Raw genomic sequence first — 23,564 nt, 5'->3', positions numbered from 1 at the left:
GAACCCAGAGTCTTTACAAGTTACCTTACAAGAGGTCTCTCTCTCTCTCTCTCTCTCTCTCTCTCTCTCCCCCTCTGTGCGTTACCTTAGTGCAATGTTATGTTATTGAAATTGTTATCTCTTTGAAGGGTTTAAACACCATCAATGGAGTGACAAAAATGGCTGCAATAGCAAACTACAGAGGGATCGGCAAAATAGGATCAAGCCCTCCCAGCTGTGACCACAAGTGTTATGGATGTACTCCATGTGAAGCTATCCAGGTGCCTACCACCACCAAAAAGCACAGCCATTTGGGGGTTCAATATGCAAATTATGAGCCTGAGGGTTGGAAATGCAAGTGTGGCCCTACATTTTACAGCCCATGAAAAATCCCATGGACATTTGAACATACTTGGCTCCGGTTTCTCTCTGAGCTTTATGTAGTCGGTTGATCATTCCATTTTACAAAAATCAAATTGCTAGTTGACTCTATATCCCTTCACTAAATTATATATGTTTTGATCTTCTTTTTTTCAACTTTAACAGTGCAATGTGAGTAATTTAAATGCTAAATCAAAATCCTAATAGGAGAACCAAGTGCGTTGAACCAAATGGTTCGGATACCAGTTGTTGTAGCAACAAGCCTAATAGGAGTTGTTATCCCCACTTTAACCACCTAATTTCGATATCCTTGGGTTGGGTTAGGTCCAATAAACTTCTACGTATGAGGTTTTAACTAAAAAGGTCTCAGTGCAATTAGGAGTGGACCACTTATATTTAAATTGTAGATTATTGTTGTATTTTTCGTTGTAAAACTTATATATCATGACCTTTTATCGAGCCACTTTACACTAAGAAGTCTTTATGAATCTCACTCTTCTAAACGATACTTATAAGACACAATATGTTGGAATGTTGAGTCACAACATTTATAAGGTTACCAAATGGTGGCCATAACATCAACTCAATTTGATTGAAATATTCCAGTTTAAGTTTAGCCACCAAATGTGGTTAGGAGGAAAAAAACTGACAACAATTAGTTTTTTGTCAAAAACTAACAATTAGGCAAGCAAAAAAAATGTGTTTTCCAGACGACATGTCGTTTCATGGTTTAAGTCCACACCCTCTAATAGTTCAGCCACAATGACGAAATTGCCCATCTCCTTCCCTCTAAAGAAAAGGTTCCAAGTACCAACCTTCAAACGTTTACGCAAAACTCTGCACTGCAAAGCTAAAGCTCTCTGTTTTCCACATTACGTGAAGATGGCCAGCCTCTTCTGCTATCGTGTAAGTCTATCTTTCTCTCTCTTCCTCTCTCTCTGATGTGTTGAATTTCCATGATTCCTATTTTCGATAAGATCGTTTCTGGGTTTCAGAGTGATTGTTATACAAGATCCGTAAAATTCTGAGAAAACGTGTTAAATTTAATCTAATTGTCTCTACAGTTAACGATTTCTTTTTTTGTATTAATTGGGAACTGTTTTGTGGGGATTTGGAGATTGTAAAAGAATGGAACATTCGGTTAGATCTTTATCTTTTCCACTTTCTTGGGAACCAAACAGTTCGTGAGCATATACGGATTCTATTTGTTTTTTTCGATGTCACATCAAGCTTCAATTATTTTTTTTTCTGTGGTTGCGTTTGTGGGTTTTCCAATTTATTAGATCTTTATGTATATTACACAAAAATGGTGTGTGACAAGCTGGATAGTTAATACATGTACTCAACAAAGGTTGCAACAATTTATAGAATGTAAAAGTTTTGGTGACTGTGATTTTAACTGATTTGGAATGAATTGGGAATCTGTTAGGAAATATTTTCATATTGGGTTTGTGAATAATGTTGTTATTTCTTAACTTAAAAAACTTAATGTGGTTAATTGAGATCCAAGGATACAGTCATGTTGTTATAAATTAGATAAGAATTTTCAAATGATAAGAATCACCTAAAGATGCATTAGCATTTTGCTTAGACCCTATAGACTTTTGGCAGAATATGTAAGGTGGCATTTTTATGCAAGAAAGTTATAGGGCTTAGATCTTCATATGCGAGTTGTTCTTAGTCGACGTTTGCAGGCTTTGCTCCTCAAGCCTACTAGTTAGCTAGGATATTAATGTTGATGAAAGAAACCTTGATGTGATGCAAAGAGAACTTAGGATGGATACTACATTGATCCATAAAGCTAACCCCTGAAGAGGGTAGTAATCTTTGCGCTGGAATTATATGGTTGTACTATTCAATTAATACACGTTTTTCTTTATTTCATCTAGGATTCATGCCCATCTGTGAAGAACATTCTTCTTCTAGATTCTGAAGGCAAGCGTGTAGCCGTCAAGTATTTCTCGGATGATTGGCCAACAAATGGTGCAAAGTTAGCTTTTGAAAAATCTATTTTCACCAAGACACTGAAGACAAATGCTCGGATAGAAGGTATGCAGAACAAATGTGATTGTTGTACATATAGAGTCTGTCCAGTGGAAAAATCTTCATCATTGTGCTACAGAAATTGTATGTGATATCACCAGAGTTACAGTGTTCATAATTTCCTATTTTGTCACCTGCAGCGGAGATAATGATGTTTGACAGCAATGTCATTATATATAAGTTCATACAGGACCTCCACTTCTTTGTGACTGGAGGTGACGATGAAAACGAACTCATTTTAGCCACAGTTCTTCAGGGGTTCTTTGATGCAGTTGCACTTCTCTTGAGGTAGTCTTGGTCATGAGCTTTTTCTTGAGTTCTTTTTTATTTTGATGAGTACTTTCAGACCTTTGCTATATACGTTCTTACATGTCCTTCTTGTAGGAACAATGTCGACAAAAGGGAGGCACTAGAGAATCTGGATCTTATTCTTCTATGCTTTGATGAGATTGTTGATGGGGGGTAAGCACTATGCTTCTTAAATTCTCACTCTACGTCTATGGGCCTATTAATATCTGCAAAGTTCATTACAATCTTTCAGTGATGAGTATGGCAAAGTCACATAGATAAGTGTGTCTGTGTGTTGTGTGGAGTGGAGGTGGGGGCGAACACATGGTTTTAAATTTCTTTTAACATAATGAACCATCTATTATCCTTGTTCATAAACTGTAATTTCTAACAATACAATACAATCCACCACATCTACCACTATATGATTCCCCCTCTGTGGAGCTTTTTGTCCAACACCACCCCAAGTTGCTCACTGTGGGGTTTCGTCCTCAATCTTATTTCGGTCAAATAGGGGTTTGATCATATCATTATTCCGTTAATTTATATGGCAGGATGGTACTTGAAACCGATCCGAGTATTATTGCAGGAAAGGTGGCAACTCATACCATGGACGCCGATGCACCCTTGTCTGAGCAGGTACTGCAAACTCTTCTTTTGCTTGCCTTCAGTTCAAACCAAACAAAATAATTTTCATACATTAGTCAAAGAAGAAGAGGTGTTGATTGCTTGCTTTTTGTACTATCACCAAATCTTTAAGACTCAATAAATCTCAGAAAGCAGAACCCAATTTTTAGGAAATCGTATATTAATCTAATCCTGTCTCCTTTACTAAAATGCAGACCATAACACAAGCATGGGCTACAGCAAGGGAACATCTAACCAGAACCCTTCTCAAGTGATTTGTGTGTGCGCACACAGATGATCATTTGGCATTCTTTTTTCTTTGTCTGTCGAGGAAATTTCTTTCATATGTTGACAAGGTCTTGTTCCCGTCTTTCATATTGTAGAGCTAAGTTGGACCAGCAGCATCATGCCATTGGGCTCGTTTTGGGCAGTTATTTTTTTCTTTGGGCTTCATTATTGGTTGTCTTTGGTGGTTTACTATCTGCTTGTGGGCCGTGGTGTGATGTTAATGCCCAATAGGCCCATATTAGGCTTACTAAATTTTTGAGTACGTATTGCAACTTGGCATGCATAAAAATTCACACAATAAACTCAAGACCGCGACCTTCTATTTGTTTTACTTCAATCCCATTGCGAAGCTTGTGCAATATAGTTTAATTGAATTTTTTTAAGATGATAAAATTACAACTTACATGAAGGAAAAATTTGACATCCAAATAGAAAGTTGATGTGGAGAATCCAATTCAATTGTTCTAATAAAAATGTGTGAGTTGACGCAAGGGCCTTGTTTAAGTGGCTAAGAGCATTTACTTCTGTATTCAAAGTCTTAGGTTCGATTCCTCCTTTCCCCCACATGGGACAAACAGTTAGTCTCAGCCGTATCCGATCTAGTACTAACCACCTACAAGGATAAAGGTTTAATTGCTAACACTTAAGTAATTGTAGTTAAATTAAGCTCAAAAGTTGTTATATTTGAGTTGCGAAATGTACATTTCCATTCCATGACATTCCTCTGGAATGTCAACTTAACAAGGGAGTTAAAATTCCACATAATCTATTCTATGTCCCCGACGGTCCCGTCAGCTTCACACGTTTGCGTGTTGGCCTATGTGGAATACGTGTGTCTAATCTAAATTTTTCTAAAGACAAAATATAATGCTGTTGGTACAATTCCAAAAATATTAATGCACCTCTCTTGCCCAACTAGCAAGAAAAATAAAATTATTGCTTCTAGACTGTCCTCTTTTTCAGTTGGCCAATTGTTTGCTTTTTCAGCATTGTTATTTATTTTTCTACGTGACAGCTTTGTTTGTTCAAGTGAGACTTTAAATTTGTTTTGTTGTTTCATGATGCCTAAGAAATTTCAATTTAGGTTCGCATGCATAAATATCTAGAGTATGTTGCATTATAGAATGATTGAGAAATGTTTGTTTTCTTGACCAACTTATGTTGCTTTAGTCATACGTCGGATGGTCAATCATGATCGAATATTCAAACAAAATATCACTTATTCTAGAAATACAGACAAAATAACATTTAATTAATTTAATGATTTTATTTCACCGTTTAATTACAAAATTTTAATTCATAATCTGATAATGTACCATGTCAAGCTATTCGGCAAGAAAACTAGTAAGAAAAATACGGAATGTCACGTTTTAAAATATTTCAATAATTATAAAAATTGAGTATGTTAGCCCAAATGATCATTAGTATATTTAAAGAAATATTTAAAGATAATAATTTACTTTTTGTTTGCAAGGGCTAACAGCTAATTATACAATGAATACCAGCAATATTGAGATTATTATCTTTAATTTGTTTGTAATGCCTTGAATTGCAAGTCGGCCGAAGACCCCAAGCCAAGACTAAGAATAATAAAATCCAAGACTCTAAAAATGAAGACAGTGAAAAAGGAATTTTCCAAGAAAGTCCACCCAGTAGAAACATATATGAACAAAAACCAGCGGGTCATTGGGGATGACACATCTTTCTAATTCTTGACTTATTCTTTGTATTCTTTTCCATACGGTATTAATACTCGTCTTCCCTTATGGAAGTAGGAGTTTTTATTTTTCTGTCAATTATAGTTTGACATATGTGTAGAGATTTTTTCTTTTATATTTTTGATGCATTATTTTTACATATGTGTCAAACTGTGATTTACAGAAAATATGAATGTCTTCTTATTGCACTAGTTGTAATTCTTGACCTATTCAATGAACAAAATATATGAATAAATATCCAATTAATAATTTTTTATAATACACGAGCATGTTTGAGAGTGCTTTCAAAAGCGCTGGCCCTTATTAGAAATACTCAGAATTATTAGTTAAAAGTCCAAATGTCTCATGAAGAAACACCTACGAGCTCATATATCACATATTAAATTGAAAATTTATTGTGGCAAGAGGACGTTTATGTTTTGAACTCATTGGCTCACTTTGTAAGACTCTTGGAATAACGTCTTGCGCAGGCTGACATATTTAAAATTAATATGTTTATTTTGTTGGTAGAACTTTTAGTCGAACTAGATGCATTTTATGGATATTGATTTTATATTGATTTTGATGAATGGTTTGTGGAGCCCGTGAGTCAATTATATGCTACACCATAATTATCAATTAGCCTTTGTAGGCCATAACTTTGTGGACTAAATATTATATAAATGAATATTATAATCATATTAGAAATTAATCAAGTAGCTAATCAATACTATTTATGCATTGAAAGTACAAATTTTGGATGTTTGACAGTCATTGTCCCCCAAATTTTTTGATTTAGTTTATAATTAGATAAGAAAGTTCCACAAATTTTTCTAAAATACTCTAATATACGGGTGTCTTAACTAATTGACTTAACTCACATTTGCTTTACCCGTAAATAAATTATCTTCAAATTAAACAAACGAAAACATTAAAAATTGAGATTTTTGCATGACGTGTTCTCTCATGTACATGTGAGATTATAATCTTCCCATCAAATTAGTTTTTATGCTTTTATATATCATTGAACTTTCACATAACATGAGAAGTTAAAATCCTTCACATATAAATATATTTGAATTTTAAATATTGCTAACTTATTTTGTTCATTAGCAATACTCATCTAATCATATAGTTAAGTTGTATTTTATTATGCCATAACAAAAAGTATGCTATGTATATAAAATGGTATTAGGGTAGGGTGGGAAAGTGATAGGTTTCAAGTTGGAATAATGTAGTAAGTGAAAAAAGATAAAATATTATATCATTATTACAAATAAGAAAATTTCTTTTCTTTTTTTTCTTTTTTTTTTGGTTTAATTTAAAAAGGGTCTGAGGCGATGAATCTCACTCAATATTCTATGAACCCATGAAGAATTTTTTTTTGAATCCCCTAAGAACAACATGTTACATGCATATAAGATTAAGGACAATAATTCTAATATCATAGATAGGAGACCTTATTTGACAGTACATTAGAAGCGTTGGAGTCTTCTTCCAGGTAGGTTTGTTTAAGTTTATTGTTGATGGTGTGCTAGAATTGTCTTAAAGACAATTGTCCTGTTTTGTATTCTTAATTTTGACTCTTCTATTCTATTAGTTTGTAGTATGTGTGGAAATTTTTCTATCCTCGAGTTTTTTCCACAAGAAAATTTTAAGGAGGTCACTATAACATGCCGATTACTTTGAAATATTATTGGGTGATTAATGGATTCAGTCTTTGTCTAAAAAAAAAAAGAACATATGTTTAGTGTAAGAAATATGGCTATATTTTCACTTGCTATTTTGATTAACAGAAAAAAAAAACAAAAACAAAAACAAAAATCCAAATCATTCAACTGTTTAGGAAATTTGTAAGGTTGTAAGCTCTTTTGATGCATGAAAACCTATCCGTTAATAGAAAACATACCATTTTAGTTGCACGTTTTATACGTTTTGTCTTGACCGTCGGATGTTTATCAAATTAAACACATGATAATTTTTGTAGCAAGATTGAACATTTTTGAATGTTATCTCCAGATGGACACCAGTGGGAGCCCTCACCGTGGGTCCCAATACATTGAAGAGTTTGACAGCCATCGGATTTGATGGATCTTGCTGGGTAGTTATGTAATTTGTGCATTAAATTATGTCAAAAGTGGTACTATTGTCACCTTCAATCTTATCATATCAACCCACCTCCCCCTGTGTTTCTATCAAAGCAAAACGCCAAACAATGGCTAATAAACTATGGTATATGAATTTTAAATTATTCCAAAATCATCCATTTGGAAATAAACCAACCAAAACCAAAATCAGACTAATGTTCTAGACTAATTGCACAAACTCATAATCAAAAAGGAAATTCACACTTTTCACAATAGTGATGTGAGACCCACATATGTTTGCAGATTCATACGAACTTATTATACTAATAAATTTCAAACACGCCAACGAATTTTAGCCAGTGAAAAAAGACATTGATTTATAAATCAATAGTCTTATATTCGAACTCTCATGTCACCTTGGCAGTGTGTGTAAGAAACTCCCATTCTCTCCTCCCTCAATATCGCTTGTATACAAAAAGAAATCAAACACAAACTGATTCAACAATTTCTCATTAGTTACAAATAATTAATATTTACAATGGCCGAAAATGAAAACAAGTGAAATAGTTGAATTCTACATTGAATTCTCCCATACTATGAATTTATGCAAGAAAAAAAAGAAAAAAAAGAAGAAGAAGGAAATAATTGGATTCTAAACCATACATGGATGTATGCCAAATTAGATAATTTTTTACATGAAGTTATGGGAAGTCAAAGGCAATCACAGCTAACACAGCAAGATTTATGGATGGAAAAGGATCTTAGTTGCCTAGTCCCCAAGAAGGCACCACCTAAACATCTGCCAAATTTGACGTTCTAATCTTAAGAAAAACCTGTCGACCAAAAAAAAAAATGTTAAGAAAAACTAACCACGTACGTCCACTTGTCCACAGCTATTATTTTATTTACTTTTTTATTACCAAAAATAAGTGTAACGGTTGTAACCTTGTAATAAAAAGAAACAGAAAATTAGATTAAATAAATAAATAATTTTTTTAAAAGAGAAAAACCATGACTCGCCAGGTAGGACAATGTGGGTCCTACACTCTGCTACTGTTGCAGAGGGAGGGCGTTTTTTGAAAACCTTAAAAAAGGAGAGCAAAAGGCCGACCGGTTCTCATTTGGTGGCTGCCCAAACAAAGACCAAGAAAAAAGAACTTGGCCAGGTCATCCCTAAACCTGCTCTAAACAATCAATCACAGGAATTTCTTATTAAAACCATTTTTGAAAAAAAAACTGAAAATTTTGTATAAATATATATATAAATATAGGAAAAGGAGGGCCCGGAAATTGCTGCCATTGGTTTGGACTTCACGACGGGCAGAGAGAGAGAAAGAGGAAGCTCATTCTTTCTTTTCTTTCTTTTCTTTCTTTCTGTTCCCTCCTCTCTCTCTCTCTCTCTCTCTCTCTCTCTCTCTCCCTCTGTCTCTCTCTCTCTCTAGACTTTGTCTTCCTCCTTGATCTGCAGCTCAAAGTTCGCTCGTTCCCTTTCTGCTAAATGGGTTCTTCTTAATTTGTCTTGAAGATGGACCAAGGCCCCTGATGGCAGGTACCCATTTTGTTTTTGTGTCTGTTTTTTTTTTTTTTTTAATTTGTGTTTTTTGGGGAAAAGATTTATTTTTTTCTTCTGGGTTGATTTGTTTTTTCTTCTTCATATTGATGCGTTGCCTTCTTCTGAGGATTTTAAGGTTTTGGTACGAGGAATCTGTACGTTTATTAATGATTGTTTCACGGTTTGAGCTGGACATTGTCAGATTCTAAGCTACAACATTTGTTTTCATTGGGCTTTCTGTCGGTTTTAATTTTTTTAATCATTTTTTATACACAATTTTCTGTGTAAATTTTAATGTTTGGAAAGGAAATGAAAATTGTTATGATTCATTTTGTGTGTGAATTGCTCTGTTAGGGCCCTTTTGATTTTTGGTAGCTGTACTTGCAAGTTTGTTCTCTGTTTGACCAAAAGATTTTGCTTTAATTCCTCAAATCTAAAGGCGTAGAAAAGCTAGAAATCTTAGTGTGCAAGGCATTTCAATCTAGCTTTGAATAGGAGCTCTTTTAAGAAAGGAATTTAGTGTTTTTAAACATTAATGCATGATGTTTGATTAATTGTATGAATATTTTGACCTGGAAAGTGTGAATTTTATGCGCAGAGAGTTAATTTTTATGTGGGTTTATGTATGTTAGGCATTTTTAAGGAGAACTTGGAGACAAGGGTACCATTAATCCTACGGCAAGGACAAAGATTTGAGTCCTTTCTTTAATGAGTATGTGCCAATTATAATTGGATTTGGCTGGGATTGATAGAAATGGCAGGAGGAAAGATAAGGGCAAAGCTCCGGCAGAGCCAGCTTTACACATTCTGCCAAAAGCCAAAAGCCAGTGAGACAGAGGCGTCTCGCCCAATCCAAGGAGTCGGGTTCTCAAGAACTGTATATTGTAACCAACCTCTTCTCCATCAGAAGAAGCCTTATAAATACCGTTCAAATTTTATATCAACCACCAAGTATAACCCTATCACGTTCTTGCCCAAGGCACTGTTTGAGCAGTTCAGACGGGTTGCCAATGTGTATTTTCTTTTGGCTGCCATTCTTTCCCTCACCCCTGTCTCACCATTCTCTCCTGTGAGCATGATTGCTCCTCTGGTATTTGTTGTTGGTCTCAGTATGGCAAAGGAAGCACTGGAAGATTGGAATAGGTTCTTGCAGGATATGAAGGTTAATCTCCGAAAAGTGATCGTTCATAAAGGAGATGGTGTTTTTGGTTTTAGGCCATGGCATAAAATTCAGGTTGGAGACATCTTGAAAGTGGAAAAGGATCAATTCTTTCCTGCAGATTTGCTTCTTTTGTCGTCAAGTTATGAAGACGGGATTTGCTATGTTGAGACTATGAACTTAGATGGTGAGACGAATTTGAAGGTAAAGAGATGTTTGGAAGTAACCTCACCTTTGGAGGATGATGGCACTTTCAAGGATTTCACTGCAACAATTCAATGTGAAGATCCAAACCCCAATCTTTACTCCTTTGTGGGTAATCTTGAATATGATCGGCAGGTTTATCCTCTCGAACCTGGTCAAATACTCCTCAGAGATTCGAAGCTCAGGAATACAGCTTATGTGTATGGGGTGGTGATTTTCACAGGCCATGATAGCAAAGTCATGCAGAATTCAACAAAATCCCCTTCAAAAAGGAGTGGTATAGAAAGGAAAATGGATAATATTATCTATATCCTTTTCACCCTCCTTGTAGGGATCTCATTGATCAGCTCAATAGGCTTTGCTGTGAAGACAAAATTCAGTATGCCGGACTCGTGGTACTTGCGCCCTGATCAAACAACAGATATGTACAGCCCAGAAAAGCCTGCCTTGTCGGGCCTTATCCATCTGGTTACTGCTCTCATCCTTTATGGATATCTAATACCCATCTCTCTGTATGTTTCGATTGAGGTTGTGAAGGTTTTGCAAGCAACCTTCATTAACCAAGACATACACATGTATGATGAAGAGACTGGGAATCCTGCTCAAGCACGGACATCAAATTTGAATGAGGAGTTAGGCCAGGTAGACACCATCCTCTCTGATAAAACTGGCACGTTAACCTGCAACCAAATGGACTTTCTTAAGTGTTCCATTGGTGGTACTGCATATGGTGTCCGTTCTAGTGAAGTTGAACTTGCAGCAGCAAAACAGATGGCTTTTGACCTTGAGGACAATGAAGATGATCTTTCTAATTTTCCCATGCGAAAACATATTCCACGTGTATCATGGGGGAATGGAGTAGGATCAGAAATTGAGCTGGAGACTGTTGTCACTTCCAAAGATGATAAGGATCGGAAACCTGCAATAAAGGGGTTTAGCTTTGAGGACAGCCGGCTTATGAATGGAAATTGGTTGAACGAGCCCAGCCCTGATGTGATTTCATTATTTTTACGAATATTAGCAGTTTGCCACACTGCAATTCCCGAGCTAAATGAAGGGACTGGCAGTTATACATATGAAGCAGAGTCACCTGATGAAGCGGCTTTTCTTGTTGCAGCAAGAGAGTTAGGTTTTGAGTTTTGTAAAAGGAATCAATCAAGTGTGTTTGTCCATGAGAAGTATCCTTGTTCAGGTCAACCAGTGGATAGGTGAGCGTATGAATGATTTATGTTATTCAGGGCAACCAGTTAAACTTTCTATTGAGTTCCTTCTGTCTTAACATTTCTGTTCTCTTCGGAAACTTACAGGGAGTACAAAGTCTTAAATCTATTGGAGTTCACTAGCAAAAGGAAGCGTATGTCTGTTATTGTACGAGATGAAGATGGACAGATTTTTCTTTTTTGCAAAGGTGCTGACAGGTTAGGCTCCCAACTATTGTATAATTATTTCAGGGAATTGCATTATGTACTGCGACTACTGTCTTCAGTCAGCTTTCATATGTTGTTCAGTGTTAATTTTTTATCCAATGAAGGATTATGTAGTGTCTTCAGTTAGCTTTCGTTTGTTGTGAAGTGTTAAATGTTTATTTTGGGGTTTCATTCAGGCTAAATATCTACTATTAAGTGTACTGTTTGATGCTTTAAGCAGTTGGAGGCTTTAAAGCTATAAACTGAAGTATCAAGCTGTAACAAACAGTTGTTCAATAAATTTATGTCATCTCTCTCTCTCTCTCTCTCTCCCCCTTCCCAAGAAAAGAAAAAGAGAAGGCATGAGAAAGAAAACAGGGATTTATTTCTTATAATTTTTATGTTTTCTTATCCACTTTGGTTCCCATGAATCATTCCTTTACTTGGCTTATGCAGCATCATTTTTGATCGGCTTTCCAAGAATGGAAGAATGTACGAGGAAGCTACTACAAAGCATTTGAATGAATATGGAGAAGCTGGGTTGCGTACATTGGCACTTTCTTATAGAAGGCTTGAGGAGGCCGAGTACTCTGCTTGGAGCAATGAGTTTCAGAAAGCAAAAACATCTATTGGGGCTGATAGAGATGGAATGCTTGAGCGAGTAGCAGATAAGATGGAAAGAGATTTGATCCTTGTTGGTGCAACAGCTGTGGAGGACAAATTGCAAAAAGGGGTATATAAGTGGTTGATTGCAGCCGTAATTTGATTTGTTGCCTTTCTGATTTCCTGCAACTTAGCTTCATTTTTTTTTTCTTCTCTTTAGGTGCCCCAATGCATAGACAATCTTGCACAAGCTGGTCTTAAGATATGGGTTTTGACAGGGGATAAGATGGAAACTGCAATCAACATAGGGTTTGTCTCGAACCACTAAAGCAGAAAGCACTGTTATGCATCGTCTTATGAAACATTGCCTGTTGTACTGTTGAATATGCTCCTCTAGATGCATGTAATGTTTTTATTTTATTTTTTGGGGTTTTTGCTGTGCAGATTTGCATGTAGTTTGCTCCGACAGGGCATGAAGCAGATCTGTATATCAACAGCGAATTTCGACATGTTGGGGCAAGATAGCAAAGAGGTACATATTTCATTGAGAAAAGGAACATGATTTTTTTTTTTTCTTTTTCAGGAGATTTATTTATATAATGTTAGACTTTGTGTCTTTTGACTAATGATCAGGCTGTGAAAGATAACATTTTGAATCAAATTACCAATGCCTCACAAATGATCAAGTTGGAGAAAGATCCACATGCAGCATTTGCATTAATTATTGATGGGAAAACTTTAACCTATGCTTTGGAGGATGATATGAAGCATCTATTCTTGGGTTTAGCTGTTGACTGTGCATCAGTCATATGCTGCCGTGTCTCTCCCAAGCAGAAGGCACTGGTAAGTGGATTTTTTGTTGCTATTACTCGATTCCAATTTTTTTCATTTTTCCATTTCAATTGTCAAATGAGTGAGATATCCTTATGAATGTGGGTATAGCCGTGCTGTTTCTTCATTTGTTCAGTTGTTTTTACACTAGGTAACAAGGTTAGTCAAACAAGGAACTGGAAAAACCACATTAGCAATTGGCGATGGTGCAAATGATGTTGGAATGATACAAGAAGCTGACATTGGTGTTGGAATCAGTGGGGTTGAAGGTATGCAGGTTGGTATCTTTTCTGACTACTCCTTCTTATAATCTACTATTGTTGCTACATTTTTGTTTTTGTTTTTGTTTTATTATCTTCAAAATTCACACACAATATCATCTTTTTCTTTTATACACTAGCTAGTAGCTGTCAACCCCTACCAGGCACAGGTAAAGTTATAAACATTTAAAAATGAATAATGCTACTCTTACCACATTTGTATACCACATTCCCATACCACCTTTGTGGCAGATGAGGTGGACAGCCACATCAATTAAAATTAATTTAACATTTTCTTTTCTTTTTTGATTTATTGACACTTTTTAATTGATGTGGATGTACACCTCATCTGCCACGTTAGGTGGCATGGGAATGTGGTATACAAATGTGGTAAGAGTAGCATTACTCTTTAAAAATAGCTTAAATTACACTGACATCTCTTGAACTTGGCCCGTGTTCCACTTTGGTCATGGAATTTTAAGATGGCTCACCTTGCCCCCTGAACTTTTAAGTGTTTTTAAATCTTGACATGACGTACGTCTGTTATATTTTCCGTTAAAATTGATGACGTTCACAATTTCCAGGGGCACAATCATCATTCAAAACCCAAATTTCTCTAGTGCCCTCCGAATTTGGTCTGTGTTATATTTTGGTATACATTTGTATGTGAGTGTGCATCATATTTGGATTAATTGCGAGAAGGTTTGTATTGGCTGTCCGAATGGGAAGCAAAGTATCCTGAGCGGAAGGTAGAAGCATGAATTTTTTCTTGTTTACGGTGAATCTCACAATACTTGGTAATTCCTTGCAGGCTGTGATGGCTAGTGATTTTTCTATTGCCCAGTTTCGGTTTTTGGAGAGACTTTTGGTAGTCCATGGGCATTGGTGCTATAAGAGGATTGCTCAGATGGTAATATCAATAAATGTCCATCTTAGTACTTTACTTTCGTTGACTTGATAAGTTTGTAATTTTGCAAGTGCTGTATGTTTGTTCAAAGGCACACGCTTCATACTAGAAACAAATTTGCATGTGTGTGTGCCCATGTCTTTATTTATTTATTTATTTATAAAGTCATCCACCTATTAATGGGGATATTTTGCATCCAGGTTTGCTATTTCTTCTACAAAAATATTGCCTTTGGTCTCACCCTCTTCTACTTTGAGGCATTCACGGGTTTCTCTGGGCAATCAATATATGATGACTGGTACATGTTATCGTTCAATGTCATTCTTACCTCATTGCCTGTCATATCACTTGGAGTCTTTGAACAAGATGTGTCTTCCGAGGTCTGCTTACAGGTTAGTCCTCCAAACAATGCCCTTGTTAACAACTAACACCTTTTTCTATGGCTCCGTGGTGACATTTAAAAAATTATTTGTTTGCAGTTCCCTGCATTGTATCAGCAAGGACCTAGAAATTTGTTCTTCGACTGGTACAGGATACTGGGGTGGATGGGCAATGGTGTCTATTGCTCTCTAATCATCTTCTTCCTCAACATTATCATCTTCTATGACCAGGCCTTCCGTTCTAATGGCCAGACTGCTGATATGGCTGCTATGGGTACCACGATGTTCAGTTGCATTGTCTGGGCTGTTAACTGCCAGATTGCTCTCACAATGAGCCACTTTACATGGATTCAGCACCTCTTTGTGTGGGGCAGTATTGCAATGTGGTACCTATTTCTCTTACTTTACGGCATGCTGTCTCCAGTTCACTCCAAGAATGCCTATCAAATTCTAGTTGAAGCTCTTGGTCCTGCACCATTATTTTGGTCAGCCACCCTTTTAGTAACAATTGCTTGTAATCTTCCCTACATTGTCCACTTAGCCTTCCAAAGAAGTTTCAATCCAATGGATCATCATATCATCCAAGAAATCAAATACTACAAGAAAGATGTTGAGGATCAGCGCATGTGGAAGCGGGAGGCATCTAAAGCAAGACAAGAAACCAAGATCGGGTTTACGGCTAGAGTGGATGCCAAGATCAGACATTTGAGAGGGAAGCTGCAAAAGAAGCATACCCCTGTAAGTACACAAAGTCCGATGTCTCCGTTGTGACCATGTCCATGATTATACAGTTTTGAAAATCTTAATTTTTTAGGGTTTGAGGCCGATTGCAGTTTTACGTTGTGGCCCTTTGTAATTCTTTTCTTGGTATTGTTATATCCACTTATGTGGGGTTGGTTAAAAGTCCCATTCATTATAGAAAAAAGCCTTGGAGCTGTTATATGTACAATATCTTGTAAGATTTAAAGTGAGTGAAGATAGATGTCATTTGTCTATGTTTCTTTGCCCCACCTGTTGTTCTACATATCTTCTGGAGTTTACAGACAGAACTCTCAAAACCATGTTACTATTTTAAGCTCAAGTTCCTTTCCAGTTCAATCAATCAAACCCTGTGCTGCCCCTGGTGCCTTGAGGTTAATCTTTAGAACCCAATGGACCAAGTAAAACAATTGTTTACCGAAACCAAATCATGTATCGTAAAAACGTTAATTCAATACAAGATTTTGTTAGGTACAGTCGCCCGCTAATCGTCAATGGCTGGGAACCGCTCACTTGCACGAGGGCGACTAATCCAAGCATTGCTCTTGTAACTTTTGATCCCTTGATGCATTGTTGGACCAATTCAATTCAAAGTCTAATTTAGTAGACTACTTATTGATGCATTTACTAAATCTAAACAACCAGTCTAGTCTACTAATAAAATGAATGTCCATTCTTATGAACTCATTTACACATAAGATTAAACTTTCACATCATCCTGCTACTATTTTATTTCCATATATAACACAATTTCTTAATACGGTGTTGGTTATTCAATTCAATATAAGCATAACCCAACTATCTTACAAGAACATCACTCTCTGTAGTGAAACCTTGCTTCATGCAAGTAGGTTCTCTTTGTCCTCTAAATAATTTGTTTTATAAAAGACTAGTGAGATAAATTTCACTAAAGAAGAGTGAAAGTTCATTTTAAATCATCATATCTTTGACTTCATATCAAGGTGGTTGTGTGTGATATAACCATAAAAAGTCTCTCTCCTCCACTGTCATATTTATTAAACATAGTTATAAAATCTTGTTCACCTAACCTATCATCCATGTTATTAAACTAGTTTGATTGTTTTCCAAACATGTTACCCCTAAAAAGAGTACATAGTTTATTCTCATTCCAATTTTTTTTATATTTCTTTTTAGAAAACCCAAAATGCACATTATTAATATCAAATTTAATTATGATAATAACATTTTATATTTGAAAACCCTTTTTTTTTTTGTTCGTGGTTCCCTTCCAACTTGTTGGCTTTGTCTTACGTCACAAACAGAAAAACGAAAATTTATTTTGTTTGTCGGTTCTCTTATAACTTGCCGAATTTATCTTATCATCAAAAATTATTATTTTAGATTCGACTAACATCCGATTGACGAATTCATGCCAGAAGAAAGTACACTCTCTCCCATTTTTGGTTGCGTTATGGTTTTACACTTCCCTCTACAAAAACGTGTTTTTCATTGCAGCTAACAAAAAAAACGTGGGTTTCATTTCATTGAACAAAGAGAAAGGAAGATAAAAAATAAATATAGAAAGAGAGGAAATTGACGAAATATGCTATGCATATGTTTTATTAAAAAACGACGTCGTCGGTGCTGATTACCCGAAAACAGAAACGAAAGGGGGAGAGTCTTTATAAAGGCCGTAGGAAAATCGCGCTTCGAACGCGACATGTTGTGAGAGAGTCATAACGCATTCTCTCGTGGTCTTCTCTCATCTCTCCCTCTCACTCTAACCCTAGACTTCTAGAGAGAGAAAGTCCCCTTGGCTTTCCACTTTTACCCCTACTCATCCCTTCCATTCCCTTCCCTGTCCCCCTCTACTTTCTTCCGCTGCTGATTTATCCATCTAACTCCTCTCCAAGACTTAGGTTTGGTCAAGGCCTTGTACGGTCCCCAATTTTCTCGTCTCTCTTTCTTTTAGGGATTTTTTTGGTCTTAGGGTTTTCTTTTAGGGCTAGGATTTCTCTGTGATCGTTGCGTTTTGGGGGGTATGGAGCCTCGGGTTGGTGGAAGGTTTCGACTTGGCCGGAAGATCGGTAGCGGATCGTTCGGAGAGATCTACCTAGGTTTTGTACTGTTACTTTTGGTGCCTTTTACTTTGCTTTTTTTTTTTAAAGAAAAAATTTCGGTCAATTTTCTTTTTTATTCTTTTGTGCTGTGATTTTCAGGTACCAATATTCAGACAAACGAGGAGGTTGCGATTAAGCTTGTGAGTTGAATTACATGTTATTTTTTCTATGGCATTAGGAAATTGTTGGTTTTTCTTGGATATTTATGCTGTGTATGATCATCTTTTCCGTCATTGCTAGTTGATGATCATACTGTATAGTAATGAACTTTATTGGGACGAGTGTTGTATAAGTGGAAATTTGGGCTCATTTTAATCCATAATTGAGACTTTGGTGGCTCTTAAAATGTGTTTTTCTGGTGTGATCTTAAAGAGGGCATTACAATCTAGGGCGTAATGTTCACAGTTGTGACTGAACTCAGTATCCTTTCTGGCCTTTAGATGTGGAGCTATCTACCTACCTTCTGCGTTGTGAGTGGTTGAAATTTGGTGATACTGGGAAATTATAATTTGAAAATGCAAAATATGATTTGTATGGTTCAGCTGAGTTTGGGGCATGTCGTTTGACTGTACGGGATGTCCCAAGTGGGGTAATGTGTTTCATGATATGGCATCAATTCCTGTTAGTTTAGTAGGCTTGAAAAGGTTCCACCTAATATGATGATTCTTGTGTCCTCTTGAGCTAGGACACTCTCTTGAACTTGTATCTGTGTGAAGATGTATACCCACAATAGAAGTAGATTTTGGAATGTCTACAACTCTTGGTGTTTGCTAGGTTACAGTGCCGAGGCTCTAGTAGATTTTTGAAGATGTATTCCCTATGCATTATTATTTTTCTTTTCTTTAGTAAGTCTTTGTGTGATTGTAATGTTTCTCATTAACACAGACTGCTGTAGTCTGATCCTCTGAACTCTGTTGTGAGAATGAATGCCAGAATTCTGATTGGTATATTTAATCTTTCTTTGCATGTTTGGATGGGTTTGCTGATTCTTTTATTTTTAATAATATGCATTTCCACAATTTGCTGCTTGCTGAATTATGTTGTTGATAATCAATGTTTCAGTTGCTTAAATTTCATTATCCATGCTTCTTTCTCTCAGGAAAATGTCAAGACAAAACATCCACAATTGATGTATGAATCAAAGTTGTACAAAATACTACAAGGAGGAAGTAATGCCTTTACCACTATTCATGTTTCTTTTCAATATTTTGCATGGTCTATTACTTATCTTTCTGAACTGGCCACTGTATACAACTTTGGCAGCTGGAATTCCAAATGTGAGATGGTTTGGCACTGAAGGAGACTACAACGTTCTTGTGATGGATTTACTGGGACCTAGTCTTGAGGATTTATTCAACTTTTGCAGTAGGAAATTGTCTCTGAAGACTGTTCTCATGCTTGCAGATCAAATGGTAGGATTATTTTCACAGATGCATACTCTTCTAGAATCTTTGCAGGTTGATAATCGTAATATTGGAATTTGTGTCAGATCAATCGAGTTGAGTTTGTCCATTCCAAATCATTTCTACACCGTGATATCAAACCAGACAACTTCCTAATGGGTTTGGGTCGGCGAGCAAATCAGGTACTTGGAACTTGCAATTAAATTGATTTTTTATTTTGATTTTGAGTTCTGTGCAACTCACTGTGATTTTGGTTTGGATTTTGCATTTTTATCTAAATGCATAAGTTTATCTCTTCTTTCGTGTAGATTTACGTCATTGACTTTGGTCTCGCTAAGAAGTATAGAGACACTTCAACTCATCAGCATATTCCTTATAGGTTGGTTATTTTAAATTCTTCAATATTCAATTTTGTCTTTGATGTATCGAGTATGAATTGGTTAAATAGTCCGCCCTAAATCCAAAATGCTGTCAGTTTTGTTCCTCTTGTCCCTATTTTTAACAGTAAAATGTGTTTCAAGATTTAAGGCCAAATTTTTATGTCGTTGCTCTTGATTGTGTCTGTTTGTTTTAAAATCTTGCTGCAATAGATACCTAGTTCACTGCTGGTTGATTCTCGTTGGTTTCAAGATAGTGGAGGGTTTACTCACATACTAATCTATAACACAAATTTTCTTTTAATTAAATAAAATATGTTAGGTGCAGGAAGCGTCTTCAAATATCATCTGATTTCGTTTGGTCAAATTATGACTGTGGTCTTTAGCAGGTTTCATCAGCCAGGCTGTTAATGATTATAGGAATATGGTGAATCATTTTCAGTAATGTTAGTTTTTGACTAATAATACTTGATGTAGTTTTTTAGTAATGATACTTTTGGGGAGTTGAGTAATTTTACTATCTATCGGTTTCCTTTGCCTGTTGCTAACCATCAAAACCTGGAGGATTGAGGGCTGGAGGGGTCAGTGTCTAAACCACAAACAAATGATTAAGGAAGAAAACCACCCAATCTTCTTTAAAAGCAATTTAATCTTTATATTGTGATCAATAGTGTCTTGCTTGGCCTTTTCTTTGGGGTACTGCCCAAGTTCAAGTGTTGTGACTTTCATATGTCTTGCTTAGCCTTTTATCTTAGGTGGTTCCTTGGAAAAAAAATGACATGCTGTTAATATCTATGAGTGATAATATATATGAAGGGTGCAGTTTTCAAAAATAAAACTAATTTGATACTTGTATAACCGCAGAGAAAATAAGAATTTGACAGGCACTGCAAGATATGCAAGCATGAATACTCACCTTGGCATTGGTAAGCCTTCTCTCTCTCTCTCTCTCTCACCCACCTTCCTCCCCTTCCCTAACTTTTTCTCTCCCTCGCTCTCCCTTCATGTGATTCTGATCATGTTATTTTGTGTTGCACAGAACAAAGCCGCAGGGATGATTTAGAATCACTTGGATATGTGCTTATGTACTTTCTAAGAGGAAGGTGACTATTGTGCCTGCCAGTGTTGTATATATATCTCTTTTTGCATATTCAATTATTTATGACCTTTTTTTCTTCCTGTTTAGCCTTCCTTGGCAGGGATTGAAAGCGGGAACGAAAAAGCAAAAGTATGAGAAGATCAGTGAAAAGAAAGTGTCAACTTCTATCGAGGTAAGCTGAAATCTAATGATAATGAATTCTTCGTTTATCTTTTATTTACAATGATATTTATTACAGTATGGAATATTCACTGCTTCTTTCTTAATTCTTTCTTAGGCCTTATGCCGTGGTTATCCTACAGAGTTTGCATCGTACTTCCATTACTGTAGGTCTCTGCGGTTTGATGATAAACCAGATTATGCGTATCTGAAGAGACTCTTTCGTGACCTTTTTATTCGGGAAGGTTTGAAATTCTTTTTTGATAGGTTACTCGAGGCTGCTCTACTGATGTTATAGTGTGTCACATTAACCACGTCTACTTATATGGTTTCCTTCTTGCTTCAGGCTTTCAGTTTGATTATGTCTTTGATTGGACCATCTTGAAATATCAGCAGTCACAGATTGCCACACCTCCTGCTCGTGCTCTTGTAAGTGATGTGACAACTTTTTTAGTGTTTTGTTAGTTCAACCATTTAGCTTACATGATTTACTATTTAATAGGGTGCTAGTGCTGGACCGAGCTCTGGGTTGCCTCCAGCTGTTGCAAATGCTGAAAGACAATCTGGTAATTCTGCCACTCTTTTCATTTTCTGCATAATAGGAATCCATTTACATGTCAAAACTCTGTTTAGTGTTTCCCTACTTAGTTAGTTCGGTGTCCTGGAAAATGCAGTCACATTTACTTGTTTTGCTGCATAGAGCGGGTTACTTTATATGGCTACTATAGATCTACTCCCCTATTGTTATCTTTAAGTGTTTCTTATCATATTCAAGTCCAGTATTCATAATGTCTTTTTCTCTTCACGTAGCCCAAATTTTAATTTTGTTGTATTTAACTTTTTGAAGGTGGTGAGGAAGGTAGACCTACAGGTTGGTCGTTGTCAGATCCCTCTCGTAGGAGAAACTCTGGGCCAATTGTAAATTCTGGAAACTTGTCTAGACAAAAAAGTCCTGCTGCAAATGATCCATCTCTATCTAAAGACGCAATGGTAAAGAATTTATTTTGTATTCTGATTCAAATAAGGTTTTATCCCCTTCGGTTATTTTTTATTGACCAGCTTGACAAGTACAGCATTGTGCAAGTTCAGTACTATTTGGGTTTGTTGTACAGTCTTAGATTAATTTATTTCGTTCATTTTGTTTGGATTCATGCAGTTATCAAGTTCTAATTTCTTGCGGTCAAGTGGATCATCGAGGAGGGCTGCAGTCTCTAGCAGTCGTGATGCAGTGATCATTGGCAGTGAGTCTGATCTCTCTCGCCCTCAAACCTCAGATTTGAGCCCCGGAACACTAGGTAAAATTTCTAGTGGCCAAAGAAGTTCTCCAGTTGTACCTTCAGAGAACAATCGTACATCTTCTGGAAGAAATATTTCAAACGTAAAGACCTTAGAGTCCACACTCAGGGGCATCGAGAGCCTGCACTTCAATAATGATGAGAGAGTACAGTATTAGTAGCAGCCTCTCCCAATTTATCGTCTACTGTAAATTTTTAAAAAACCTATACATTTGTCACGCGCTTGGGGTGGAATTTGGTTTAAGTGTATTATGTTTGAGGAAAGCTGCAACAATTCGGGGCCTGTCTCTCTCTAAGCAGTTTGCAATAAAGACGAGATACAGAAGTGGAAATTGGATGCCCAGAAAACCAACCCAGGTAAAACAAAGGCCTTTGTCAATAGAGTTCGAGTTGGGTTGCCCTGGTTTCACCTTCTTTTAATACCTTTGTTTAACTTCATATCTTATCATGCATGTTTGTGGTTTTCATCAAACATTACAATGTGTGGGTCAAATGCAGATAGACACTGTAAGTACACCAAATGCTTTGATTTTGTGATGCATATTGTCTATGATAATTGTAATCTTCTTCCTTAGTTTATAAAATAGTTAAAGAACCTGATTAAGCCTACAAGTTGAGGTGGGTACTACATCTGTTGCTGTTATATTTTCACGCACAATGTTGACATATTTGGTTGCGTGACAGAAATACGTTCAGGAATTTATGGTATAAGATTGTTTGATTATTTTTGTTGTGTGTATCCTCTACCCCTACCTGGATTATAAAAGATTTGAGCCATTCTCTCGCTTTCTTTTTTTATTTTTTATTTTATTTTTTTGGTTTTTTGGGTGAGTTGACTTGGGGATAATTTTTGGTTTAGATACTACTTTTTATAAACATTGTGGATTTTGTTGATAAATTTTCAGATTCTAATTTAGCCTTTTGGTAGCTGAGAATGGCAAGAATGAAACTTATGAGATTGTCATCGTTTCAGGGATCTCCAAGATCAATCAATTTCAATTTTTGTTTTGTTTTGGTTTTTTTGTTTAGTTTTTGCAAAGTTACCATGAGAAAAAGAAACGCCGATGATCTGAGCCTTTATTTTCTGAGGGCCAAGGAACCCCAATCCTTGTGGAAGTCATAAATTTGATCCTTAATTCTCCTCATTGATTGTAACTCCCGTCTTCATTCGGATGCTACACAACAAAGTCATTCAGAATTAGGGATCATTAATCATCTGAAAATATGGCGTCTCCGGTAACCTAATGGAACATCATTTTTTCCCAAAACTGGTTTGAGAACTAAAGAATTATCTTGGCATGTGCAAATATAACACCAACTTATTTTCCTTTTTTAAAAATATAAATGTGAGAAGGTTGTGAAAAGTATTATTACTTTTATATTGGAACTGGTATGAGCATTAATTCAAATTTACGTAATCGGTATACAATTTGCCGGAGATTCATACAAGACTTTTGCAAATAGTTACACCTAATTTAAAGGTATTGTACTGTCCCAGAAAACGATACACGCTTATGGATAACGTGTGTGACTGAATGATGGCATTGGCAACAAAATTAAAATTAAGGTAACTAATTTTATTTTTTTGTCTCTCTCTTTTTTTTTTTTAAAACAACAGAAATATAATTGATAAGAGTCGAAAGGTTTGAGTACAATAATCACACAGGGAATCAATCACTTAAAAATCCAAACAAAGAGT

At 36.0% G+C, this 23,564-nt stretch overlaps 3 protein-coding genes across 5 annotated transcripts; all 3 read left to right on the top strand.

The window, feature by feature from the left end:
• Positions 1-1,090: 1,090 nt before the first annotated feature.
• Positions 1,091-4,559, top strand: LOC117622628 (coatomer subunit zeta-2-like). Of its 2 annotated transcripts, XR_004585010.1 has the most exons (7): positions 1,135-1,266; positions 2,250-2,409; positions 2,544-2,691; positions 2,788-2,865; positions 3,246-3,330; positions 3,534-3,663; positions 4,408-4,559. XR_004585010.1 is itself a non-coding variant. In XM_034353372.1 (6 exons), exons 1-6 carry the CDS (start codon positions 1,123-1,125, stop codon positions 3,591-3,593), a joined length of 675 nt encoding a protein of 224 aa, XP_034209263.1. In that variant the 5' UTR covers positions 1,091-1,122; the 3' UTR covers positions 3,594-3,872. The 2 variants fall into 2 exon arrangements, 1 of the variants encoding a protein (XP_034209263.1); XM_034353372.1 differs by lacking the exon at positions 4,408-4,559 and having other exon boundaries at positions 1,091-1,266; positions 3,534-3,872.
• A 4,104-nt stretch (positions 4,560-8,663) lies between these two features.
• On the top strand, positions 8,664-15,702 carry LOC117621165 (probable phospholipid-transporting ATPase 4). Of its 2 annotated transcripts, none has more exons than XM_034351493.1 (11): positions 8,664-8,939; positions 9,575-11,513; positions 11,613-11,723; positions 12,168-12,444; positions 12,535-12,623; positions 12,759-12,846; positions 12,948-13,157; positions 13,297-13,422; positions 14,217-14,315; positions 14,513-14,704; positions 14,792-15,702. In XM_034351493.1, the coding sequence occupies exons 2-11, from the start codon at positions 9,697-9,699 to the stop codon at positions 15,461-15,463; spliced, it is 3,681 nt and encodes a 1,226-aa protein (XP_034207384.1). In that variant the 5' UTR covers positions 8,664-8,939; positions 9,575-9,696; the 3' UTR covers positions 15,464-15,702. The 2 variants fall into 2 exon arrangements, with proteins under 2 accessions (XP_034207384.1, XP_034207383.1); XM_034351492.1 differs by having other exon boundaries at positions 12,921-13,157.
• A 1,355-nt stretch (positions 15,703-17,057) lies between these two features.
• On the top strand, positions 17,058-22,593 carry LOC117621184 (casein kinase 1-like protein 2). The gene is made up of 14 exons (XM_034351518.1): positions 17,058-17,529; positions 17,632-17,672; positions 18,632-18,701; positions 18,796-18,944; positions 19,022-19,117; positions 19,244-19,314; positions 20,177-20,238; positions 20,352-20,415; positions 20,499-20,583; positions 20,689-20,815; positions 20,917-20,999; positions 21,073-21,136; positions 21,418-21,560; positions 21,727-22,593. Exons 1-14 carry the CDS (start codon positions 17,454-17,456, stop codon positions 22,021-22,023), a joined length of 1,428 nt encoding a protein of 475 aa, XP_034207409.1. The 5' UTR covers positions 17,058-17,453; the 3' UTR covers positions 22,024-22,593.
• Positions 22,594-23,564: the final 971 nt, after the last annotated feature.

This window comes from Prunus dulcis, chromosome 3, assembly GCF_902201215.1.
Source record: "Prunus dulcis chromosome 3, ALMONDv2, whole genome shotgun sequence".
Lineage (NCBI taxonomy): Eukaryota > Viridiplantae > Streptophyta > Magnoliopsida > Rosales > Rosaceae > Prunus > Prunus dulcis.
Note: the sequence above shows the minus strand (reverse complement) of the source record. Positions and strands in the feature narration are given on the sequence as shown.